Here is a 25,381-nt window from a genome sequence, read left to right as displayed (position 1 = left end):
CCATTAGGCAGAAACATAAAAATGAGTAGGACTATTTATCAGAGTTCTACATCAGACACACTCTTTTTTTTTTGTCAGGTAGGCTAGTGGCTGGAACTCACACATTTTTAATGTGGAGAAGTGGGGTGTCCGGGTTCGAACCTCAACCCCTGCATATAATATGCATTTGTCCTTACCAACTGAGTTAAGCTCACGGCGACTGACACACCCTTTAATTACAATAATATTGACGGATTTTAAAAACATTTATAGTTTATAAAATAATATATCTTAATTATATATATATGATCTTATTCTTCCATATATAACATGTTAGCAAAAATAGAAGATTTTCCATAACTCACTCACCTCGAAAATCATGCCACTATCTCTTATTGTCCACGTTTATTTATTTATCATTTTGCTTCTAAAAATTAAAATCATAGCCATTTCTACCCCAAAAAATGAAATCGTAACCATTGCCATATAGCTATATATAGTAGCCCTAAGCCCTAATAGCAAAAAAAAAAAAAACAGAACTCGTTGAAGGTGAAAAAGTTTTGATCAAGAGAGACTTATGGAGCATCACAGTGAAGGAAGTGTTTCTTCTAATACAGATTGTATGAGGATCAAACGTTACAACCGTCACACTCCTCGTCAGATTCAAAGGCTTGAAGCGTAAGAGTCTTCAGATCTTTTCTCTTTGCAGCACCCTTTATTAATTTTTGTTTTATATGGTCTTTTTATTTTATTTTTCAGGCTGTTTAAAGATTGTTCACATCCTTGTGAACAACATAGGTTGCAGTTAAGCAGGGAATTAGCCTTGTCTCCTAGACAGATTGATGTTTGGTTTCAGAATAAAAGGGCTCAGATGAAGGTATTTATGTTATAAATTTTAGATGATTTGGATCCTATAACTCAAGTGGGTGTAGACTTTGTGTGTTTCTATGAAACAAGGACACTTCTCGAATTAGGCGTGTCACGCGTGTCCGACACTAACACCACACCACCGGCACATATGATTATTACACTGAATTATATGGTTTTCTTAAATTTTTAGTGGTGTCGGTGTGTCCGTGTAATGTCTGTGTCTGTACCCGTGCTTCATAGGAATTAACGACTATTTTGCAAGATTTTATACAATTTTGTGTCGGTTTTAGATTTCGATTGATCAAAATTCTCGCAAAGTGGTGTAGTGGTTCACCCAAAAAATTTAAATATTTCAATTATATGTCTATTTTGCGAGACTTTGAACAATTTTTCAACGGCTATAGTTTTCCACGGTTTCAAAAGTGACATACGTGATTTTTGTGATGCTAGCGGAGACTTGTAGAACTTCGAATTTGCACGGATTTCAAAATCTCCCGCATATTGTCTCTCAACTGAAAATTCTCTCTCGGTTAATAGTTGTAACGTACTAAAAAAAATCATAAATATGTGCTCTTTTTTTTAAGGAATAATAAATAAGTACATAAATATGTACTTACTTAAGTATCCACTCTAATTTTTAGTCAACCTCCGTCATTTCAACTTCGTACGTAATGTTTATTACAACTTTAATTTGTGTTTATATATTATAATTAATTTTAGTGGCCCATCTGAACTTTTTTTTTCTGGCTCCGCCACTACATGAGATTGTTATATGTGTTATTTTACAACGATTCTTTGTGGTTTTGGTTTGAACAAAGCAGACACGAGAAGAAAGAGGTGATAACTCTAAACTCATAGAAGAGAATGATAAAATAAGATCTGAGAATATAGCTATGAGGGAAGCCCTTAAAAATGTTATCTGCAGCACTTGTGGTGGTCCTCCAATCAATGTTGATTGTGATTTTGATGAACAAAAGTTGATCATTGAAAATGCTCAACTCAAAGAAGAGGTACGTAAATCATTAACCAAATACCCACTTATGCAAAATATTTGTGTTTATTCATTCTTATTTACATGCAGAATTTTAATGGTTAAATATAGTTTTGAATCTTATAATAATATTATGAAGTCTCAATAAAAGCAAAATAAAGACTAAAATTCAACAAAATGTATTTAAGGACTAACTTCAAAGATTGTGAACTAATTTGATAGGTCTAAAAAAAATTAGTTAAAAATTGTGGTTACAATGTAAACCTTTATATCGTGGTAAAATATAGGAAAATGTGATTGATGCTGTTGAAATTGTAGTTGCATTGTTGTTGCGGAGATCTCAACTTAAAATTATTTTATAATGTGATCGATTGTGGTGCAGACCGCAATTTAAAACCATGCTTACATGTTTTGTATTTTGGATTTATGAACTCTATTATGTGGTAAATTGAAATGGTGGTTTTTGAACTTTTGTAGCTTCTTAGAGTGTCTAGCATTGCAGCCAGATTTAGTGGCAGATCAATATCATACCTTCAACCCGTTACTTGGGACGAAACCAGAAAAACCAAACGAAAATTCTATAGTGATGAGACGGCGAGAGCACACCGTGGCGGCATCTAGATGAAGTTTGTGTTTTGTTAATAGTTTGCTTCGGTTCAAAACAGTTCAGGTCAGTTTAAAACGGTTCGGTTATGGTTCAATAACCGTTATTAAATTATTGACTCGGTTCGCGAATTACTTAAATGGTTCGGTTAATTTCAGTTTGGTTCGGTTTTTAGTTCTTTTTGCCCACTGCCCCACCCCTAGCCATAATGCTTTTATTTTAGGAGAATGTTAACCAGTGCCCCTGGGGCATTGGTTAAGCATCTAAAAGAGGTAAGAATTTATTAAAAAGTGATGTAATAATTAGTTAGTCAAAAGTAACAGTTTATATTTTCAAGACATTTTTTCCTTGCTATTTTTTATTCAACTTAATTATTTTTATGCACGTTAACAGTTTATGTATTTTTTTATCTGATGTTACAGCTAGACGATGTAATAGATCGGAACCTTCCAATTTGATCTAACGGTGAAGCTCATAAAGTTGATATCTAATCTGGACCTTTCAATCTCATATGTATGGTTGTGATTGATTGCAGTGTTAAATTGTGTTTTTTAACAGCGCCAAATCGATAGCTAGCATGTTAATATATTAAGAAATGGCCCGATAATAGTTTTTCTTATAAAATAATACAAGTGAGGTGTAACAAAATATTTATTTATACGCAGATTTTGATTAATCAACGTGGGGAAGTTAATTTATCAAAAGGTATAGTAATTAAACGAAGTGCGTTCGGAACAAAAATATTTACATTGTAGTATAAGATTTTATAATATATCCAGGGCCCCCTCAAAAAAAAATATATCAAGGGGGCCAAGCTACTTTCTTTGTATAACCTTTTTTAAACCGGTATCTTCCGCACGTGCAAATTAATTACTCGAACATTGTGAAATTATGTTGATGTTATCATGAATGCTTCGACTTTGGTTGAAATGTTTATGGATCCTGTAAGAACTTCTTATTCTTTTATAGTGTTATTTTAGATTTGAATTCACAAATTAAATTTAGTTAACTTAATTAAGCAAATTTAATGATTGATTTTGTAGAACAAGTGAATGGAGCTATTTCCAACTATTGTGACAATGACAAAGACTATTGAAGTTATATCTTCTCGAACAAAGATGGTCTTAGTGGTTCTTTGCAATTGGTACGATTAATTTTTTCGTCGTTCGACTAGACTAACACTTATTTTATATGTATTTTTGTATGGTGTTTCTATACGATGTCACTTAGATTCTAATTTTTCAACATGCATGCCAATTTCTCTTGCACATTGAATTAATTTTCATTCAATATTTATTTTTTTAGATGTATGAAGAGTTGCACTTAGATTGATTATATCATTCATTCCTTCATGCGTATCAGTAATTTTTCTTCTCCCTTTCTTCGAGGTTGTTGTTCTAGTTTTCATTCCTTCATCTACCTTCCTTATAATTCGTTCCGGTTTCTATATCTCTCTCACCATTCTTATTCTTCTTCTGGATTGCAATCTAATATCTTGAATTTTTGTTTGGGATTTTGTGTTGAAATTTTTTTATGTCAATTTCAATCTAATTTCTTATAATTACTTGACTTTTTTTTGGGATTTAGGGTTTGAAAAAAATTTATATTTCAATATGTTGTGTTCATCTCCAATCAATTAGGATTTGAAAAGGCGCAAATTAAACCAGAACTGGAAAAGTGGGGGGTTTATACTATAATAATGTTTAAATCTAAATAAATATAATCTAGAATTTGAGTGGATATTGCAAATAATGTTGATGGCGTTTATAAGAAAAAATGGAATTCAGTTTCCATATTTTCCTGCCAGGGAGAAGTGGGGGGTTTTGCGTCCAAAAAAATTCAATTGGAGGGCCGAGGTTTCCATTCCGACGACCCTCTTTGTGGGGAGAAGAGTGGGGGCACCAGAAAAGATGGTTAAGGTTAAGGGGTGAGAGGAAGGAGGAACGGTTGTAGCAAGGAGTCGAGAACGATGAAGACTAAAAGGAAAAAACCCAGAAGACAGAACTGGAAATTAAAAGGAGTGAAACAAATGCCACAGCACTCTTTAAGTTAGGTTTTGATCTTAACCATTCCTTTTAATCCCATGGCCACTATTTATTCTTATCATTCTCACATATAACTACAATTCTCATATGACATGCCCTATATGTGTGTGTGTTTGCATGAATTCCGATCATATTTAATTCTCTTGTCTTGATCTAGAACAAGTGTGGTTATCCGACAAAAATAACTAAGTGTGACTATTGGAATTTTTCTTTGAATGAGATTATTGTGAGAAAGAGTACTAGACAGCCTAATGGTGTGGTGATATGCGCAGCTACTACCATTCTGACTCTCAATGTAAAGATTAACGTACATTCTCCCAAGTCTCCAATCATCAAAGAAATGATTTGGCATCCTCCTATCATTAACTGGACGAAAGTTGACACTTCTGGTGTTGTGGTTAAAAATCCTTTAGAGGCAGATTGTGGAGGCTTCTTCAGGAACTCACATGGCTTGCTCAGAATGTGACTACTGATTCAGCTTTTAAAGCAGAAATACATGCTACTGGCTATTCAAATTGCAAAGTAGAGAAATTGGCAAAATGTTTGGCTTGAAACACTGGTGCTTATGATGGCTTTCAAAAACTCATGATTCCTTGGACAATAAGGAACGGATGGTGGATAAATTTTGGCTTACAGGTGACCAAGAGTTTCATAGTAACTCGCATTACCTTATAAGTTACAGGACAAATTGTGCAAATTTGTTTTTAAAATAATGAGCATCACATCACATTACCTTAAAACAAGAGAACAGTTTACAATTGACCCCTCACAACAGAATTACAATTGATAACTTCACATTATCCAAAGTTAACCATATTCATAAACAGTCATTCAACCTTGGACCAAAAACACCTTTAATAACAATAACTACAAAAAAAAGACCGTTACTTTGGTTAAAAAACATACACTGTTCAGAAAAAAGTGTAATGGAAATGTGTTGATGACAACTATGAATATCTACAGACGATAACCTCTTAGTATGTTGATAAAAATCGGAAACATGATTGAAATAAAATAAGGAACGATTTTATACTAAATCAGCAAATGAAGGTTAATTGAAAATGTTAAAACAAACATGTAAGCATGAATAAATCAGTAAATTAGAAAGATGAAAGAGTACTTCATAACGCAAACATGTTCCATTTTTAAGTCTAAAACAACTACTGAAATAAATCAGCAAAAGTGCAGGTATTGAAACCATTGATTGTGAATTACAAGCTAACAGAATAAAAGGAAAATCGCACATTTTACTTGTTTAAAACCTCCACCAAAAATATAGGACAATAACAACCTCAAAGTTCTAAAAATAACCAAAGCAAATGGAATTTCTAGGTCATTCTCTGAGCAGCTTCCTTGGCAATGAGTCTTTCTTTGGCCTTTGTTTTCGCTTGAGATTTGGAACCCATAATACCACCACCCCACTTTTTCCTGTTTTCCTCAAATTTGTCGTTAAAGTTTGCCTGAAAAATAGAAGGTAAAAAACGAACAGAAAAGGTTAATTTTATTGAACTATCGGAGTATGTAAAACAAAAAATGAACAATCAAATCTCAAGTTTGAACTACCTTGATGGCTTCTAGGATTCTGCTGAATTCCATTTTGTCTTCATTCTTGACGGTTGTCAAGCACAAAACGGAAGCAGTTTTCTTGTGAACAATCTGCAAAATACACATCAACTAAATTAGTCACAAATTATAAATTCACAGGTGAAAATTCTATGGAACTATGTGACAATACTTACTGATCCCAAACGTGCTTTGCCCTTGACAATGCAGTAGGGAATTTCCATCTTTCTGCACAAAGCTGGAAGCCAGACAACGAGCTCAATTGGGTCGACATCGTGAGCAATCACGACCAGCTGTGCCTTGTTCTGAAAAAGCCACAAGTTACAGTTAGTAATAAATCACTAGAGTAAGACGTACGAGTATGAGAGTATGGATACTTGTTCATATAAACAAAAGGCACAGTACCTGCTCAATAAGATAGGTAACATGGTTGAGTCCATATTTCACATTAATAGGCTTCTTTGTCTCGACTGTTTTGCCCTCAGATTCGGCTTGGGCCCTTTTCAAGAGACGTTCCTTCTTTTCAGCTTTGTCCTCAGGCCTGTACTTGAGGAGCATCTTGAAAAGGTTTGTTGCTGCATATGACATTAAAACAAATCGATGAGCACAAACTACAAGCAGTTGCTATTCACAACCAATAATCATGATTTCAATAATCCAAAAATCACAAAACAATGGTCATAGTCGAAACAATACAACAATCACAAAACAATCCATACAGAACCTTCAATAGTCATAGTCAAAACAACATACCAATCAAAAACAAAAGACGGGCATCACAAATACGATAGTCTTCGGATCATGTAACAGAACACAGATCATGAACCAACATGTTCCAAAACAATTTAAACTAACATCTCTAAATCTTCCTACCATTACTCCAAAGTCCAAACTATCATATACTATTTCCATGCAATCGATAAAATAAACAAATTAGAGCTATTACACCAAACTATCACATACTATCCAAGCAATAGACAAAATAAACAAATTAGAGCTAAACACAATAAAGAGTTTATAATTAGAGCTATTACATCAAACTATCACATACTATCCAAGCAATAGACAAAATAAACAAATTAGAGCTAAACACAATAAAGAGTTTATAATTAGAGCTATTACATCAAACTATCACATACTATCCAAGCAATAGACAAAATAAACAAATTAGAGCTAAACACAATAAAGAGTCAAATACAATATCAAACAGTCTTGAAAGCCCTTATCTTAAAAAAGAACAAAATGAAACTTGAACTCTGTGTAAAAAACCCAGAACAAAGAAATGAAACTTCAACAATATCTTAGAAACAAAAACAACAAATTGAAACTTCAACATGTTGACTATTATTATACCCAAATTTTAACAACCACCCAATTAAACCATTTCACATTAACACGAAATCAAAACTAAATTTAAAATCATAGTTACACTTTCAGCAAGCCCATATCAATTAAATTAAATCAATTAAATTAAAATCTCTCAAGCTTCTCCCATTACACATATCAAATACCATTTCCAAGCACTCAACATAATAAACAAACTACAGCTAAACACAATCAAAATAAAAATTAACATACAAACATCAAGTCATACAATATCAAAAACTCAGACAGCACTACCTTATTTTAAACAATTATAACCCAATTAATCTATAACAATAGCAACAAAATATTAAACTAAAATATGTCTAATATGAATAAACCTAAATTTTATTGATCAAACATTGAAACATTTCACAGAAACACCAAACTAAAACCAATTAATCAACAACATAAAAATGAAACATCAATATGCCAATTAAACACAAATTTTAATAACAACCCATTAAAGCATAACACATAAACACCAAATTAAAACCAAATCTAAAATCATAATCACCATTTTATAATCAAATGAGCTAATTAAGAATAATTACCGAGATTTTTATCGAGTGTCTTAGTGAACTGGTTAAGAGCAGGTGGAACCTTCAACCTCTGCTTAAGGATCCTCTTCTTCCTCTGAATCTGCACCGTCTTAGGCCATTTCACAAACCTTGTCAAATCTCTCTTTGGTGGCAAAGCACCACCGATCCCAAATTGCTTTGGCCTCTTCTCAAAAAGTGGGTTCACCACTTTCAGTGCTGTATTCTTCTTCGCTGCTGCAACTGGTGCTTTTCCACCGCGCTTTGGTGCCTGTAAAAATTAACATAATCGCGTTTCAGAATAAGCTATAAGCTAAAATTATGAAGATCTATGTTCAGAGAGAGAGAGAGAGAGAGAGAGATTAGGGTTACCATTGTTGTTGATGTTGTTTGATGAAAGAGGCGGAAGAAGGAGAGAATGTGCAATGGAGAAACCCTAGTGGTGTTTGTGAGGTGAACTTAAAAGGGTTATGAAAATGTGGGCTTTTCAATCATGGGTCGGGTTTGGGCTTTTGAACCTAAAGTTGTTCGGCCCAGTTCATCAAAATACCTGCTTTCTTACACGCGGTTTATACTTCGGCAATTTTTATATCAGAGAAATGGTATTTGTACAATCATTTTGTAATAATTTTTTGAACTTTCTCTCATACTTTCATTGTGTTTTTTTTTTGTATCAATAATTACATTTCTTTATATATTTTAGTGGACAATTGTTTGAATTGTGTCTGTGGCCATGTAAATAAGTATTCTCGTTATTTTGATTTTGTCTGATATGTATAAATAAAATGTTTTTTACCGTGTACAGGTATTTTTTTTACTATTTGATCAATAGGTCACATCATTTTTCATTTAATTTAATGGTGAAATTTATTGATTCAATGATGAAAACTAGTCTTTGTATGATGCAATATTTGTCTCACTTATGCATCCAAGAATTGGCCTATTATTATTATTATTATTATTATTATTATTATTATTATTATTATTATTATTATTATTATTATTATTATTATTATTATTATTATTATTATTATTATTATTATTATTATTATTATTATGGTTGAATATGGTTTTGATTCCTATAAATATGTCAACTTTTTGTTTTAGTTCCTCTAAAAAATTTCTTCAACTTTTAGTCCATAAATTTTTTCCATCTTCACTTTTGGTCCCTCTTTTAAAGTAAACTTATATGTAGAATTCATATTTTTGAATAAAATTTTGAAAAAAAATTCATACTATTATAATAATCTCTCCCAAAAAAATTTAAATTTTTTTAACAAAACATGAATTTAATATAAATTTTTATATTCTTTATGGTTAAAATTTCATATTTAATTTATGCGTTGTTAAAAATTCTAATTGTTTTTGGGAATTTTTTTACAATTTTCTACACATTTCTACACAATTTCATTAAAAAAAATGTTAAAATTTCATATTTAATTTATGCGTTGTTAAAAATTCTAATTGTTTTTGGGAATTTTTTTACAATTTTCTACACATTTCTACACAATTTCATTAAAAAAAATACAAGTAGTGATTGAAAATTTTATGGGGACTAAAAGTTGAAGGAAAATTTTAGAGGGACTAAAACGAAAAGTTATAGGGACCAAAAACATATTTAACCCTTATTGTTGTTGTTGTTGTTGTGTATACAAAAATATATATTACTTGTTATTTTTTTTGGTCATGCTAATGTCCTTGTGGTATTTGTGAATATATGTGTGTGTGTGTGTGTGTAACCAATACAAGTTTCAAGCTAGTTTTACTGTATTTGGTTACTTAATTAGTGCCTCCTAGGTAGGGGTGGACATCGGTCGGATAGGGTCGGTTTCGGTTCCAAAAGCTCAATCCATAGAAGCCCATGAATTGAATAACAAAGCTCAATTTCGACCTAAAGTTACTTTGGTTAACTCATATTTCGGATGATCGGTTAATCGGAATAAGTGGGTGGTTAAATTCGGTTTGTGCTACAAGTTGGTCATTTGATTTTTTTACAAATGATTTTGATCATAAAACAAATTTTGTATCGTAAACATAATTCACCATAATTTAATAAGGCGATCATTGAGTCATTGAACATAATTCACAATAATTTAATAAGCCATTTAGGCTATTCAACATTAAGTTGATGAGTGTCTCTAAGCCATTCAACTTTCAAGATCAACGAAATATACATTTATTCATCAAAAAAAATATACATACATTTACATTACAACCCCATACATAATAAGATACATATAAATGCTTTGTGCTTCAACTCAAGTTTTTGATCAATGACAGTTATAAGGAAGGGCAATTAAGATATGTGATCCTCGCAGTATCATCTCCTACATGAGATCCACTTTCTTCTACTAGGCACCCTTCTATTATGTTAGGAAATGTAGCTGCTGCATATTGTTGTCACTTGATACTGAAACAAAACAATATGGAAACACAATAATTAAAAAAAGTATAATCATAGGATCCAAGATTTAACAAAATAGTAGTCAAATTAACCCTGTATTGCATAAGCAAAAGAGCATAAGATGCCTTAGTAGTCAAATTAACCCTCTATTGCATAAGCATAAGAGCATAAGATGCCTTCAAAAGAGTATGAACTCTAATCTGTTTGCAATTTGATGGCCTGAAAAATAAGCACATTAGAAAAAAGATCAATTCCTACATAAGTTGGAAGATAAACAACATATATTCTTATAAATTAACTTTACCCTAGGCAAGAGATATATATACAAGTTGCAGTAACACAGCAACACAACAGTAGGAGTGCCTTGAAGTTGAAAGGATGACCAAAGATGATTATATGATGATGTGTCTCTTGTCAAAAAGAAGCACAAAGCAATTAAAATTGAAAAAGAAATGAAATTAGTCTTTAATTTTGAGACTAATCCAGAAACAAATCCCAATTAATCAAATAAATTACTCACCAAAAAAATTCTAGTCATTCTTCATTAATGACTCCAAAAAAGTGTGGTATCTATACGAATAAATCAACAACAATTTATCAAAACTCTCAAGTAACACAGTCTAAACATACATGATTATAACATATTATTATTAAAAGAAGTACATATAGTTTTGTGGTAATTAGTCACAACTTATTCGCTGTGACTGAGAAGATGATTCAGCTGCATCATTCACATTGTTCTTAGCTCCAACAACACTTTTGCCTTTTTCAAATTCTATGATAAATGAAACAAAATAAATTAATGTTGTAAATTCAAACAAAAAATATAAACTGATCAAGTACGCAAATGTTATACCTGAAACAATGTTGACAGATAATTCAAACTCTTCTTCTAAAGAGAGCTCTTTGACTGGAGGAAAGGTGGGCTTCACCCAATTCTATGTACATATCAATGCTTCAGCCATTTCAGGGTTCAGAGAACTTCTGTAAGTGTCAAGAACCCTGCCCCTAGTGTTGAATACACTCTCTGAAGCAACTGTAGAAACCGATGAAGCCAATACATCTCTCACCATGGTTGACAAATGTAAGACCCGTAATTTAGCTACAACTAAATCCAGGGCTTGTATTTTGTTCCAATGCTTTCTTTGTTAATAAATGAGTTTATGAAATGTTTTGACATTGTCGAAATTTCAAAATTATGTTTTCTATCCATTTTGAGAAAATGTGTCTGATGGACTTGTCTAAATTTTTAAAAGATCAAGAGCGTCAAGAAAATTTAAACAAGAGTTTTATACATCCCCCTTAATATAAGAAAATCATATGTTGTGGAAAACCCTTCCATGCCCTTGTCCCTTTTTAATGCCAAAGTATCAAATTTTGGGGTAAATCTGGTAATTTGCTGCAAGATAATGTGGAAAACCCACTTATGCCCTAATCCCTTCTTCTTAGCTTCTGCCACGTCATCAACACAAGGGTAGACTTGATATTTTGCAACTAAACTCAACTTTCCCACTTTTATCAAAATTTCAAATTTCAAATTTCAAATTTTATTCATTCACTTTATATTCCCTCTCTTACATTCTTTCTACAAAAAAACACTTCATTCCTCTCATCTCTCCTTCTCATTTTCTCTGTCTCTTTCTCAATGGTGAGCAAATGCTGGAAATAGTGAGCAGCTTACAAATAGCGAGCAAATTCAGTAACATTATCAAAATAACAAATTGTCTTCAAGGTATACAAAATATATTTATGTTCTTCTATTCTACTATGTCTACTTACAAATAATATATACTTGATAATTGCAAATACAACAGAATCAAATAATGTTTCTTTCTCTGTTACTAACAGCAAAGAAAAAGAAAACAATTACCATTGAGAAGTAAAAATGAGAATACCACAACAGCAAAAAAACTATGTTACCAATTTCTTTGCAGGAAAAATCAATTTCCAATGATCAACAAAGATCATTCACAAATTATGGCATCAAGGTACCACTAACATTTTTTATTTACTAACATTTTTTTATTTACTAAAAGTTTTTATTCACTAACATTTTTTATTTACTAACATTCACAAATTAGCTCATCAAGGTACCACTAACATTTTTTATTTACTAACATTTTTTAATTTACTAACATTTTTTTATTTACTAAAAGTTTTTATTCACTAACATTTTTTATTTACTAACAATTTTTTTATCAATAACCTGTTCGAACCTTATGTTGCTAAAATAAATTATGATTATGCAAACAATAACCTGTTCGAAGTTTATGTTGCTAACAATAAAAGTTATAAATTTTAATTAACAAAATAGTTTCTTTTTATATGATTATGCAAAAAAAGGAACTTTTACTAATCAAAGTTCACATAGAAGGATTACTAAAAGGCTACCATTGATATCTATAAAAGAAAAAACAGTTTCACTAATCAACAAAAAATATGCTTACATCTGTTGAAAATACAACAAAATCACATCTAACTTCATCTTTTGATTGTTGTTGTTGGTTTTGCTGCATGTATGATAGCAAGAGATGTAAACTCTGATTTGAAGTTGTTGTTGTTGTTGCATGTTTGAAAGAAGTCTGCGATTTGGTGGGATGAAAAAGATCAAAAAGAGGGCTTACATGATGAAGTATCAGATCTGCTGCTAAAGAAAATGAATGAGACCAAAGTATCAGATCTACGGTGTCAACCATGAGGATTTCGAAAAAATAATCAGAAGAAGAAAGTAAATGATGATATCATTAGATTGGTAGTGTTGTAATGGACATCCAAAGTCATATGTTGGTGGACGCGCGGCCACCGAAAATAGAAGGAGAAGGAGCGGCGGCTAGAGTTTGTTTAAGGGAAGAGAGAGCTTTCTCTGGTAAGTGAAGAAAAAGAGAGAGAAAAATAAAATGAAATGTTTGTAGATGTGGTGTGAGTTGAAGGCATAAAAAATAATAATAAATAAATAAATATGTGGGTGTGGAGTCTCCACGTCTGAGAGTAGTGTTAACTAATTGTTTGCTTAACAGACTAAAATAATGGCACAAAAAGATGCTTAACAATTGTGCTATGTGCCAACAATAAACAATTCTTCATGGGAAACAGGTTCAGCATGCGCAATAACAGTGTTATGGACATCACTATAACTAAAATATTAATATTAGTATATTCACACTCATCTACATGGGCAAAATTATTGTTATCACCATCACTAATATTTAAATATTATTATTAACCCCTATAACATTATAAATCTTTTATGCCATAACAATTTTTATCTTACTTTAATTGGTCAAATACTACCAACATTCTCTCTGACACTATCCCTCTTAAAATAGTACCATACCCACATTGTACACCATATAACTTATTGCTTTTGCATTTACACATACCATTGCATTGCCCATACCCTTCGTACAATAGCTAAAAGGATTTAAGTTACCTTTTCTAACCACTTCTCTCATCCATTGAGCTCTTTAGGCCATCCTAATTTTGTTTCTAGATCTGCATTTACAATTTACTTAGATAATGTAAAACCTTCTTTTAAGTCCTTACACTTTGCTACATAATTTTTATTGGCTTCTTATGTATTATCTATCCTACAAGATTTTTATAACACTTTTTTTTCTTATTTGTTCTCAGAGCAATCCCAATGGCAAGACCAGTTCAATTTATCGGTGATATTAACCCAAAGAAGGATTTCTGGAAGCTGACTGTGAGGGTGAAAGACAAATGGGTTGTTGTTAAGGATGGGAGGGAGCACTTGGAGATGGTTATCGTTGATGCCAAGGTTTTATGTGTATCTTTAGCTGTTGTAATATTAATTATTTCAACATAGATGAAAAGCTTTTGATCAGCAAGTGCTGCTTAAATATGATTACATGTGTATCTCTTTACTTACCTTGAACGTAAGAAAAAGTCCATAACAAATAAAAAGATCTACGGTAAATCGCAGACTGCTTAAATCGCAGACTGCTTAAGCATTTATTTATAAAGTTCAAATAAAAAGTCCATAACAAATAAATGAAATATCATAACTTTCTTTTACCAGAAAACCCAGAATAAATGCTCAGCTGTTAATATTAAACCGAAATTCGAAATTGCCTTCTCTGCATAAAATTAAACTTCTGATCAGAAATAAAAGAAATAGGCAGAATGATGAAGAAAAATGAAGTGAATGATATGGAAGAAGGGAAAGTAAGAGAGGTGAAAAGTAACATAAGATGTAAAGAATTTGACCTTGATTAATACATCAACCCATTTGTAGACCATAACACTGGTGGCTTCAGATTCCGTCGCGGTGGTCGCCGGCGAAGGTATTTCGATTCATGATTTTCTTTGTTTGGTTCTGTAGAGGACATGACGGAGACTCTTTTAATGGTGATGGTTTTTCAAAACATTGTCTATGTTGGTTGAGATCTAGCCGGGAAAGTGGTGATTGAGATGTTTACAAATTTTTTGATCTGGAAATAAATTTAATAGAATGATAGATGAGAAAAAATAGATGAAGATTGTGAGGGTTACTTGTGCATAGTCGGCCAGAATGGACTAAGGAAGCTGTGAACATGAACAATGTTGTTACGGCGGCTAACTTTTGGTTGGGGAGGAGAGCTTCTCAAAATTATTTTGTTGAGGAGAGAGAAAGAAATTATCAAATGAGTATCTGTGAAATTAATTATGGCAGGTGTAAGGTAAGTTTTTTTTTTTTTTTTTTATAACAAAAGAATTGTATTTTTTTTTTTATTCAAAATAACAAAATAATTGATTCAACATCACGTCCAAAAATTCTGAATTATTTTTTGTAAGGTAAGTCTAATTAATTATTGTTGGTAGCTTTGACTCATAATCTTAAAAATGGCAAGTGTAAGGTAAGTCTAACAATTACAATGGCAGGTGTAAGGTAAGTCTATATTTTGTCACATTTTTTTTTCAATGTTTATTTTATACTCAAAAAATAAAAATTTTAAAATAATAATTATATACGGGACGAGTCGTCACTATACACGAGAGATGTTCTCATTGACAAAAAACTTAAAGTATTTGTAATTCACGGGTCATGTTGTCATTGATATAAATTTTAATAATTAATTTTAAAATAATTTTTGTACACTGGTCAAATCGTCACTATACATTAGACATGTTCTTATTGATAAAAAAAACATAAAGTAATTATATACTACATTACAGAAATAATAATATATTTTTTTGAAAAAAGAAATAATAATAATAATTTGTTTAATTTGTATACATTTCAACTGTTTACAAATATTTATTGTCAAGTATAAACTACACAAATTCGCCCACGACGAACCTGTACCCGTGCGGATGCACGGGTATATTACTAGTTGTTAGAATGGGAAGATAATCCTGTTATATTCTCAAAATTTTGGAAATGAGCTTTTTGTCGGAAAGTTATTTTGATTTCAAAATTATTATTTTGAATGGAAAATTGGTTGAGCAATTTTACTATGTGAGATCTGGAATTGATTATCATATGTTGTTTTCTACTCTGTGTGATTGAGTATGATGTTCATAATGTTTGTTAAGCATGAATATATTTTTGCGACTTGTGTTATGTGATATGTCAAGATTTTTTTTTCTTTAATCTTGAGCATTTTTGTGAGGTTGAGATTCGCGTAGAATCAAATATGTTTTCACCTGCAAATGAAATATTATTGGACCATTGGAGTCATTAATATTCATTCAGGGAATTTACTTGTCATTGGGATGACGTTTTGGAAATTTAGGAATATTATACCTGCGAGTTGAGAAAAGTTAAGATAAGAAAATATCAGAGAATGAATAGTGATTTTTGAGTAAAGAGGTAATTCTAAGATGATTGAGTCTGGTTAGAAGTTCATCAGAGTTAGGATAGAACTTTGTCAGCTACGTGTATCTTGAACCGTGAAAACCAGATCCAGTTTATTTATAAACCACTCCACCTACTATATATAGTAAGTTTGTGGTCCAAACCTCACAAAAACACAACTCTCTCTCTCTCTCTCTCTCTCTCTCTCTCTCTCTCTCTCTCTCTCTCTCTCGTATCTCAACTTATACCTTGGGTCTAAAACTACACCAACGTACAAGAGTTAGTTGATGTTTTCAATTTTACCCAAATACTGATCATACTTCACCTTCATGTCAATCCACACATCAGCCATAACTGTGTTCAAATCCATGCATGTCTCATTTAGTTCAATAACAGTAGAAGTTAATTGATGAAAAGCTGCATGTAGGGAGACTTGTTGTGAAGATAAAAACACCTTAGTAGCCTCGTAAAAAATCTTCAAGAAAGAAACAAAAGCACGAACATCATCCCAGTCAAGATTACTAGAAGGACCAAATTCCCTAAACCAACCTAAATAGCCATAATCTTCGCCTTCCAGCTTATCAAAAGCCTTTTGATATTTCTCAGCAGCCTCTAATGAGTTATACCTTGTATGAACATCTAGACACAAAAGCTTTTTGCAAGTAATTCTATAAAACTCTATGCACTCTTTGAACTTAACAAATATTTGAGGAGAAGAAATGACAAATCTAATAGCATTCCTAACATCAGCAATAAAGTCATGATGTTTTTTTTAAGCCATCGGTAACAACAAGGTTCAACACATGGGTGCAGCAGCGCAAATGAAAGAATTCACCCTCCCCAACTAAACCACCCATATTCTTATTTCTCTTCTATAAAATCCCCACAACTGCATCATTGGACACATTCCTAAGCATATAAATTAGGTTTATTTTTAATTAGAGAACAACTTGAATTAGGATTATCTCGAATGGAGCAAGTTCCTATTTAAATTAAATTAACATTTAAAAAACTAATTAGAAAGCAAAACTGATTAGAGAAGTATTTATTTTTTAGAATTAATGTCAACTTGTTTTTTTTAAAAAGGTAAACCATTCACATCAAGTTGGTAACAACAAATCGTCTTTAAAACCAAAACAAATTGAATCATACTCTAAATTCATAAAAAAAAAGTTACGGAAGGTTGGATTATAATTCAATTTTTAACTCTCATACATACATACATACATACATACATACATACAAAGCAAACACAATTTTAACTCACATTCATACCTACAAAGTCTAAAGATTTAAGCAAATTTAGACATTCTACTATATACATATTGTAAGCATGTCAAACATATGAATTGAAGTCACAAAAGGTAAATAATTAAATCATGTAGTGTTTGCAGAATCAAATTAAACCATAGTGAAAGACTGAAAATGATACATATGTTTGATTATTCAAACATATAGATAGAAAAATGGTTGAAGTAATAAACAATGTTGGAATTTAAGTAAATAAAACATAGAGTATTTGAACAAATTGATCATACCATACAAAGTCAGAAAATACAAGCAAATTTATACATATAATGTTAAGAAAGCAAGCTAATAGAACATATGCAAGCAAACATACATATTACAAGTTTAATGCCAAAGATTAGTTTATTACCATATAGCTTGTAAACGTGCTTATTACAATAAGAACTGAAACCACTTTAGGGTTTAAACAACTAAGCAACTCCAAGTCTCCAACACTGTAAGAAACATAAGTAGATGTACATCAAAAGCATTGTACAATAGATATTACAAATAAATATAACACTAATGGCATTTTATATAATTACTAACCTTTGGTCTTCAATGATTTTCGTTCACCAAGACAAGATACACAGAGAGTATTTATTATAACATGAAAAAAAAAACATAACATGTGTTAGTGTAAACTGTAATGGAAAAGCTTAAAAGTAAAACAGAAATAATAGAGTTAGAAGATAATCACATACCTTCTTATCTCTTCCTTTGTACCGTATGAATCTACTGAAATCCCTAAATCCAAACCAAATACCAAACATAATGAGATAAATTGAACGATAACAAGAGAGAACTAAATAGAGTGGATACATGACAAAAAAGAATGGATAAACAACGAGAAAGAAACGATTTAGAACAAAGTAGACCAGCAACGATGAACTTACCAGTGATGAGAGCACTTCGGCGGCTGCTAAGGTTTCTAAAATGAGATCTGTGATGAAATGAGGGAAGGCAAGTAGTATATATATGGTTTCTAAAATTAAAAGTTAAGAAGCCTTTTGGGCCTAAATACAAGTCCAACCAGACAAACCCAACAACTAACAAAAAAAACTATGAAAAACTATATATAATGGGCTCGGATCGATTACATGTATTTTTTGGCCAAAAACCAACATCCGGACTCGCCCAATACAATCCATAGCAACCCACTACAGTGACCCGAATGACTCGGAAACCGACCCACCTCCGCCCAAACCCTTTTTCTCTTTTGGTTTTTTGGGTTGCGGTCGGGTCGGGGCATTCTGTCCAGCCTTACTCCTAAGGGAAATTGTTAGCATTTTCTAAAGTTGAATCACTATATTATTTCTAGGTTAAAATATGATTTTAGTCCCTACAAATATGATTCGTTTTGGTTTTAGTTCCAGTAAAAAAAATGTAGAAAAAGGTCCTTAGTAAATATTTTGTTTTTTAAAATAGTGTCTGACTCCACTTTTGTGATAATTTGCATATGTGAGACATGATGACTGAACCCATTTTGAACACACTTTTGTGAATGCATATGCATATATTAAAAACTTGCTAACTCATCTTCCACAGTTACAAATTCATATGTTTCTTTTCAAATGTTTACTTGAGTATCTCCATCATGTGTTCTTCCCTCTTCCCTAGTCTTTTATAAATATACTTCATTCAATATTTTTGTGTTTGATTGAAAATTTATACAATTTATAGTTCTTCAACATTTCAACATGCTTGTCTTTTCTTCATCTGGTATGTAGTTTGATATTATCGTGTCTACAACTAGTGCATTAGAGAGTTTGAAATGTTAGGTTTTATTGTGATTCTTTTCCTTCTGTTTTGTTGTTTATTGTATCCGATGGTTGACTGTTTTTTCATATGTTTCCATTGTTACAAATTACTATGCTTTTACAAATTCATAGTTATTTTCACATGTCTCATTTTTTTCTTTTCATATTTTGACTAATATAGTGCATAATTAGGGCAAGTATAAAATTTTGATAAGTATACTATCGAGATAAAAATAGATTTTTTTCCAATAGTTAGAGCATAATTATCGGTGGATGGTATTGGCAATTTAAGTCAACACGTGGTCACTTCTGTCAGAGATGCATGACTAGCTGCATAATTTCTGGTGGTCTTTCTCGCACACAATGCCAAACTCAGCTACCGTGTCTTAGATCCATTTTTTCTCTTTCTCAAACAATTTTTGAAATAAATTAATTAAACAATAAATTAACATTGTAATTGTTAGTGTTGCACATATCTGTCAAAAAAATGTTACTATTGCATATTTACGAAGAGGACCGTTAGACTATTTAACATATTTTAACTCCCTTTTCATTTGTTTCTTTGTTACTTAATTTTTTCATTCACATTTTACCTTTTTAATTTTTTCTTCTATACATTTTATGTGCAAATAAACCCCAATCATCATGATTTTTGGTTCAATTTCATGCAAAACATTGGCAATTCTCCATGTATCTCAAGTCAACAATTTTTGTAATGTTAGACAAACTGCAAACACGTTGTACTTTAATTACTCCTTAAGATTTGTGCCAAGAGCTAAAACATCAAAAGATAAAAAATAGAGGGAGTATCTATTTATTTTTTTTATGAGGATGAAAGCAATAACATTTAAACCTCTCATCTACAAAAACACGAAGAACCAGTCCACTAATGTTAGACTACTTAGACCAACGTTTTCTCCATGTTAGCAACATAAAAGAGTACAAAATGGATAGACATATCCTAACTGCTCTAGTTGAAAGATGGAGACCCGAAACACACACGTTTCATTTTCCAACGGGTGAATGCACCATCATGTGGAAGATTTATTCATGTTACTTGGTCTAAATGTTAGAGGATATGTCGTTACATGTGTAAAATCAATTGAGCGGTCACTGTGTGGTGAATTGTTGGGATTAGAAATTCCATCGCCAAATAAAAAAAGAGGGTAAATATGTTATATCAATGTTACAGTTATCACAAAATCTTAATAAAGACGTCATTGCCGATACGTCGGATGAAATAAAAATACAAGCTACTAGCCGATATATTCTATGGCTTTTTTTTTTGGTAATAAAGCTAAGGTTACAGGAAAGAAAAAAAAAAAGGCAGAAACAGAAACAGAAACTAATTTCTCAGGAAAGCAGCTCCCATTGCATCATCCCTAAGCAAGCTGATTAGACCATGAGGAGGGGACTGATGTTCCATGAAATAAACAATAGACGAAGCTCCAAGCTTAGCTAAGAAATCCGCGCAGTGGTTGCCTTCTCTAAGAGTGTGAACGATAGTAAAATTACGAGTGGCTAATAAATCCTTGATGTCCTGAATTAGCACCGCATAGGCATGGTATTTTTGAAACAGTTCCTATGGCTAATCAGTGGTTTTTTATTTTCAAATTTATCTAGAAATAATGTACATAATTGTTGGTTGGCCATGATATTTGATTTTAATGAAACAAAACAATATAGATGGGGATTAGCCGTTTTGGCCTATCTTTATCGGGGAATGTGTGAAGCAACAAATCCTAAATTTGTAGGTTTAGCTGGCTGTAATTTTCTCCTGCAAGTCTAGGGATATTCAAGGTGGGATTATTTGGCTCCCAAAAACAGAAAAGAACTCAGTTTTCATTTGGAACAAAGTGAGGATATTGTTATTATGTTTTCAGTAGTATTTGTTCACATTATCCGTTTAAATATTCATTTTTAATAATAACTAGTTCATTTATATGATTGACCACATAAAACGCAAACAAGTAATTTATCTTTACTTTTTAATACTTTTTAAAAAAGAAATCAAATTCAATAAACTTACATATAGTTTTTTGTGTCAGTTTATATGGAGGCCCTACAAAAACTTGAACATGAACTCCTAGAGGAGTTTTGGGATTGGACTGCAACCAGATACCTTATATGTTTTGACAAGCTGGAATGACATGTCACCAATAGGGTCAAGACATAATTTGGTTTGCCACATGATCAACCACACCCCCCAAAGGACATGAGGAACCGCCACAAACTGGACAAAAGGTTCAAGTTTTGGTCTGATTTCCACCTATCAAACTATCCATCTGAGTGTGAGCATTGGTATAATCGGCGATTATATACTTTAGTCAGCCAATCTTCCACCGGAAAGCTCTGACCAAATCTAGATTATATGAAATGGTTTGCAACAATATGCAATCCACATTTGTTTATTACTGATTATGGTTGTCGCCGACAAACACAAGCTGAAACAGACCAATAATTAGATCCTGAACAAAAACCACAACAAGACCTAGAGCTTTGAGCAAATCAATTATCACACTTGGCATATGACCTATCTTTTTATGACTTCATATCAACTTTTAAGGGTCATTATACCCAACCAACTAACAACCAAACAACCGACACCACATCCCATTACATCCACCACGTATGAATTCCTTAAAACCCCTCAACAAAATATAATTCCACCACTTTCGCATACTACACCGCAATATGGTTACCAACCTCATGATGAAACTTCTTACATAAACACTTTAATGCAAAACTATGGATACCAAGATCAAAATCAGGCAGGGCCATCATACACCAATTACCCACCACTACCAACAAACTTTGAACCCATATTCATGTCGGCAAATGAATACGATTTTGCGCTTTCGCCAAACCTAGACGTATAGTTCAGTCGTCCACCATTAAGTCGTTTGTCATTGAACTCAAATGACAATACATTTTTGGATGAAATGTGGCCTAGAGGGAAGAAGACATGTCATCCTTTCAGATGACTTTAGGTCAAAGTAATCAATTTTCGTTAAAACAACATGACAACGATGAAGACCGAGATTCACAACAATTAATTGTCAAAAATCTCACCTTCTACTAACGCCTTAGCTGACACGAAGAAATCCCCCAAGAAAAATCGGTATACCATGGTGTGGAACATGAATAACACAAATAATTAAAGATGTATTTCCATTTTATGTAATTCACATATTTGATAAATAAATTGTTTTTCTAAATTATTTTTTTATTATAATTCTAAAAACAAAATAAAAATAGGAGGTGTACCCTACAAATGGGGCATAAAAAAAAAACTAGCAAGTACATCCTGCAAGTCAGATTTGCAGGGGCCCATGAACAACAAAAAATAAAACCAAACAGGCCCACCACGCAAAAGAAAACAACTTGGAAACATAGCCTCAAATGTGGTTTGCAGGAAACAAAAGGAAAAAGAAAAAGTAGGGTAGTTTTGCGTTTTATTTTCATGTAGAGTAGGAATGAAATTCTTTTTTCAATATAGGTCAGAGAAAAAAATTTCATTCAGCTGCAAATGATATTTATTACCAAGACGAACATGAAAAATTCACATTTGATAATGCATAGAGATTGCTGAAAGATGAACCCACGTGGAGCATATTTATCATCTTATAACCCACAGACACCAATAAGTGAATACAATCCACCATCACGTCCAATTGATCAAAAGGCAGCTTAAAGGAAGGAAAATGAAAAGATTGTGGAGATATCTACTCCCAAATTTGATGCTTTGAAAAATGACCAGAACAAAAAATTTGAATTAATGTCAGGGTTTGCACGTGATTTTGCACGTATTGAGAGTGAAAAATTGAGATAGAGATGGAAATGGTTCATACCAAGCTACATTAGACCGAGAATGATATGGAAATGATGAAGATCAATGATTTAACAATACTCTAAAAGGATACATCAAATATGAATCCAAAGTAACTACAAGATTATGAATTTTTGTGTGGCGTGATAAGAGATAAATATGGACTTAATTGATATTATTATTTATGTTAGACTAAATCGATTAGAGGGATATTATACTTATATTTTTTAGTATGTAACTAGCAATTTCTATGTATGTTGTACTTAATTATTATTTATGTTTTTATATTTTTAGTATATGAATTATCAAAAATGCTTCAAGAAATATGAGCAGCATATTGCAGTCAATGTGTAAGACATATTATAGTATACGCAAGAACTAAATAAAATGAAATATTGCAACCAATTAAAGTATAAACCATATTATAGTATTTGAGACGTGTATTGTATATAACCCCTATTACACTATTTAAAATCATGAATTTTAGTTGAACTAGCCGTTATTCAAACTAAATTTTAGTCAAATTAGCAGTTACAAACTAATCGTTACTCAAACTAGTCGTTATTCATATCCCTATAAATGTTATAATATGTATAACAAACTTCACAATCGTTTCCAACTTCATTCCCTTAAAAAAAACAATCTCAACTTCTCTCTTTATTCACATTCAATATCAAACTTCTCTTCATATGGATGCTTCCAATCCATCCCATATTGCAAAAATATTCATGGATTATATGAATGATAACATGGATGAAGACCTTGTGAGGCTTTACTTTGAAAGTAATCCGCAAGAAGAGTTTGTGAGCTCAAGTAGGTCCAGACGCCAAAGAAGAAACATAGAGAGGAATCATGAAAAAGGACATGAGTGGTTATTCAATGATTATTTTTTAGAAGCTCTGGTTTACACGAATGAGCAGTTTCGTCGAAGGTACCAAATGCGTACACATGTTTTCCTTCACATAGTTGAAGCTCTTAGTCAACATGATGAGTATTTTCAGCCGAGGGTTGACACAACGGGTAGATCAAGTATTTCACCCATACAAAAATGCACTGTTGTTATTCGTATGTTGGTAGATCAAACATATGCTGGCAGTTTGGATGACTATTTGAGAAATTGTGAAACCACGACACGAAAATGTGTTGATAAGTTTACAAGAGGAAAAACGTCTCAATGCCGTAAGGAGAGAAGAGAATATTGTTTGCCCAATATCAAGAAGGTGCACAAAATGATATCGAATGAGCATTTGATGTTCTTCAATCGCGATTTGTGATCATCATATTTGCTCAATCTTAGCTCCTTGATTCACTGAAGCGTATAATGGATACATGCATCATATTGCACAACATGATAATCAAAGATGAACGTACCACATATGGTGGCAACTTTGATTATTCTTATGATCATTTAGGCAATGTTCCAACTGCATTACCAACCAATTATAATAATTATTTTCAAGAATTTCTACGTAGAAGACATCATGTTTGTGATAAGCAAATTCATCGACACCTTCAACAAGACTTGATACAACTTATATGTGAATGTTTTGGGCATGAGAATAACCATAAAATATTATTTGAAACGTTCATTATATTTTGTGCCAATAGTTTATTTTAATGTCTATGAATTTTGTATTGTATTTTCTTATAACTTATTTGTGTCATGGAGTTTTTTTTTTTGACAAAGTATCATGTACTATGCTTTTTAATATTTTTATTTTTCTTTTAAATATATGTTGTTTTCTTTTTAATGCAGTATGATATAATTGCAGTAATTAGTTTGAATTATATATTTTATATATTAATGTCAAATATAAATTTAGAGTATATTGTGAATTTAGTGGAACCTATTTTAAAATTTTGAATGAGTGGTATGAATATTTAAAAAATATAATTGAAGAATTGTTTAAATAATTAAGCAATGAAGTAGTATAATATATTGGGTGAGGTCCATTTATACCACCCATATGGGTAACATGAATGTGGATGCTTTTAGGGTGTGTTTGGTTTAGAAGAGAAGTTGTGAAGAGAGAAGTTGATAAGAGAGAGTATCAAAAGAGAGAAAAAGATGAGAAATAAAGTAGATTTTATGAGTTGTTTGATACAAGAGAAAGATAAAAAAAAAAAATAGAAAAGAAAGAAGTGTGCATTATATCATAAATTTTGAAAATATTCTTGAGATAAAAAATCTCACATAAAAATGATTTAATTAATTCTATAATTTGATTTAATTATGAGTAGTTTGAATAATTAGAAATATAATTAAATTAATTGTTATATTACTTAATAAATACTTGACAATTTTTTTAATATAATAAAGGATTAATTAAGTTTTTAGTCCCTATAAATAT

The 25,381-nt window shown here is 31.7% G+C and overlaps 3 protein-coding genes, 2 long non-coding RNA genes and 1 pseudogene across 6 annotated transcripts; 3 read left to right on the top strand and 3 right to left on the bottom strand.

The window, feature by feature from the left end:
- Positions 1 to 532: 532 nt before the first annotated feature.
- Positions 533 to 4,955, top strand: LOC146905282 (homeobox-leucine zipper protein ROC8-like). Its single transcript, XM_085728503.1, has 4 exons — positions 533 to 657; positions 739 to 856; positions 1,671 to 1,859; positions 4,647 to 4,955. The coding sequence occupies exons 1-4, from the start codon at positions 557 to 559 to the stop codon at positions 4,953 to 4,955; spliced, it is 717 nt and encodes a 238-aa protein (XP_085584629.1). The 5' UTR covers positions 533 to 556.
- A 634-nt stretch (positions 4,956 to 5,589) lies between these two features.
- LOC146905281 (large ribosomal subunit protein eL8y) lies at positions 5,590 to 8,380 on the bottom strand. The gene is made up of 6 exons (XM_085728286.1): positions 8,326 to 8,380; positions 7,969 to 8,224; positions 6,458 to 6,627; positions 6,229 to 6,357; positions 6,053 to 6,145; positions 5,590 to 5,949 (listed from the first exon to the last, which is right to left on the bottom strand). Exons 1-6 carry the CDS (start codon positions 8,326 to 8,328, stop codon positions 5,818 to 5,820), a joined length of 783 nt encoding a protein of 260 aa, XP_085584412.1. The 5' UTR covers positions 8,329 to 8,380; the 3' UTR covers positions 5,590 to 5,817.
- Positions 8,381 to 12,366: 3,986 nt separating this feature from the next.
- Positions 12,367 to 14,219, top strand: LOC146905280 (uncharacterized). 2 transcript variants are annotated; one of them, XR_015018495.1, is made up of 2 exons: positions 12,367 to 13,223; positions 13,988 to 14,219. It is a non-coding gene; the product is annotated as an uncharacterized LOC146905280 (long non-coding RNA). The 2 variants fall into 2 exon arrangements; XR_015018494.1 differs by having other exon boundaries at positions 12,367 to 13,875.
- Positions 12,734 to 15,695, bottom strand: LOC146905279 (uncharacterized). The gene is made up of 2 exons (XR_015018496.1): positions 14,585 to 15,695; positions 12,734 to 14,454 (listed from the first exon to the last, which is right to left on the bottom strand). It is a non-coding gene; the product is annotated as an uncharacterized LOC146905279 (long non-coding RNA).
- A 595-nt stretch (positions 15,696 to 16,290) lies between these two features.
- LOC146905278 (zinc finger BED domain-containing protein RICESLEEPER 1-like) lies at positions 16,291 to 17,011 on the bottom strand (annotated as a pseudogene).
- Positions 17,012 to 23,619: 6,608 nt separating this feature from the next.
- LOC146905277 (uncharacterized) lies at positions 23,620 to 24,304 on the top strand. The gene is made up of 2 exons (XM_085728502.1): positions 23,620 to 23,651; positions 23,683 to 24,304. The coding sequence occupies exons 1-2, from the start codon at positions 23,620 to 23,622 to the stop codon at positions 24,302 to 24,304; spliced, it is 654 nt and encodes a 217-aa protein (XP_085584628.1).
- The last annotated feature ends 1,077 nt before the right edge of the window (positions 24,305 to 25,381 follow it).

The sequence above is a fragment of the Medicago sativa genome, chromosome 7 (genome assembly GCF_051527215.1).
Source record: "Medicago sativa cultivar Bolivia chromosome 7, Bolivia_mono, whole genome shotgun sequence".
Lineage (NCBI taxonomy): Eukaryota > Viridiplantae > Streptophyta > Magnoliopsida > Fabales > Fabaceae > Medicago > Medicago sativa.
This window is presented reverse-complemented; position numbering and strand designations above follow the sequence as displayed.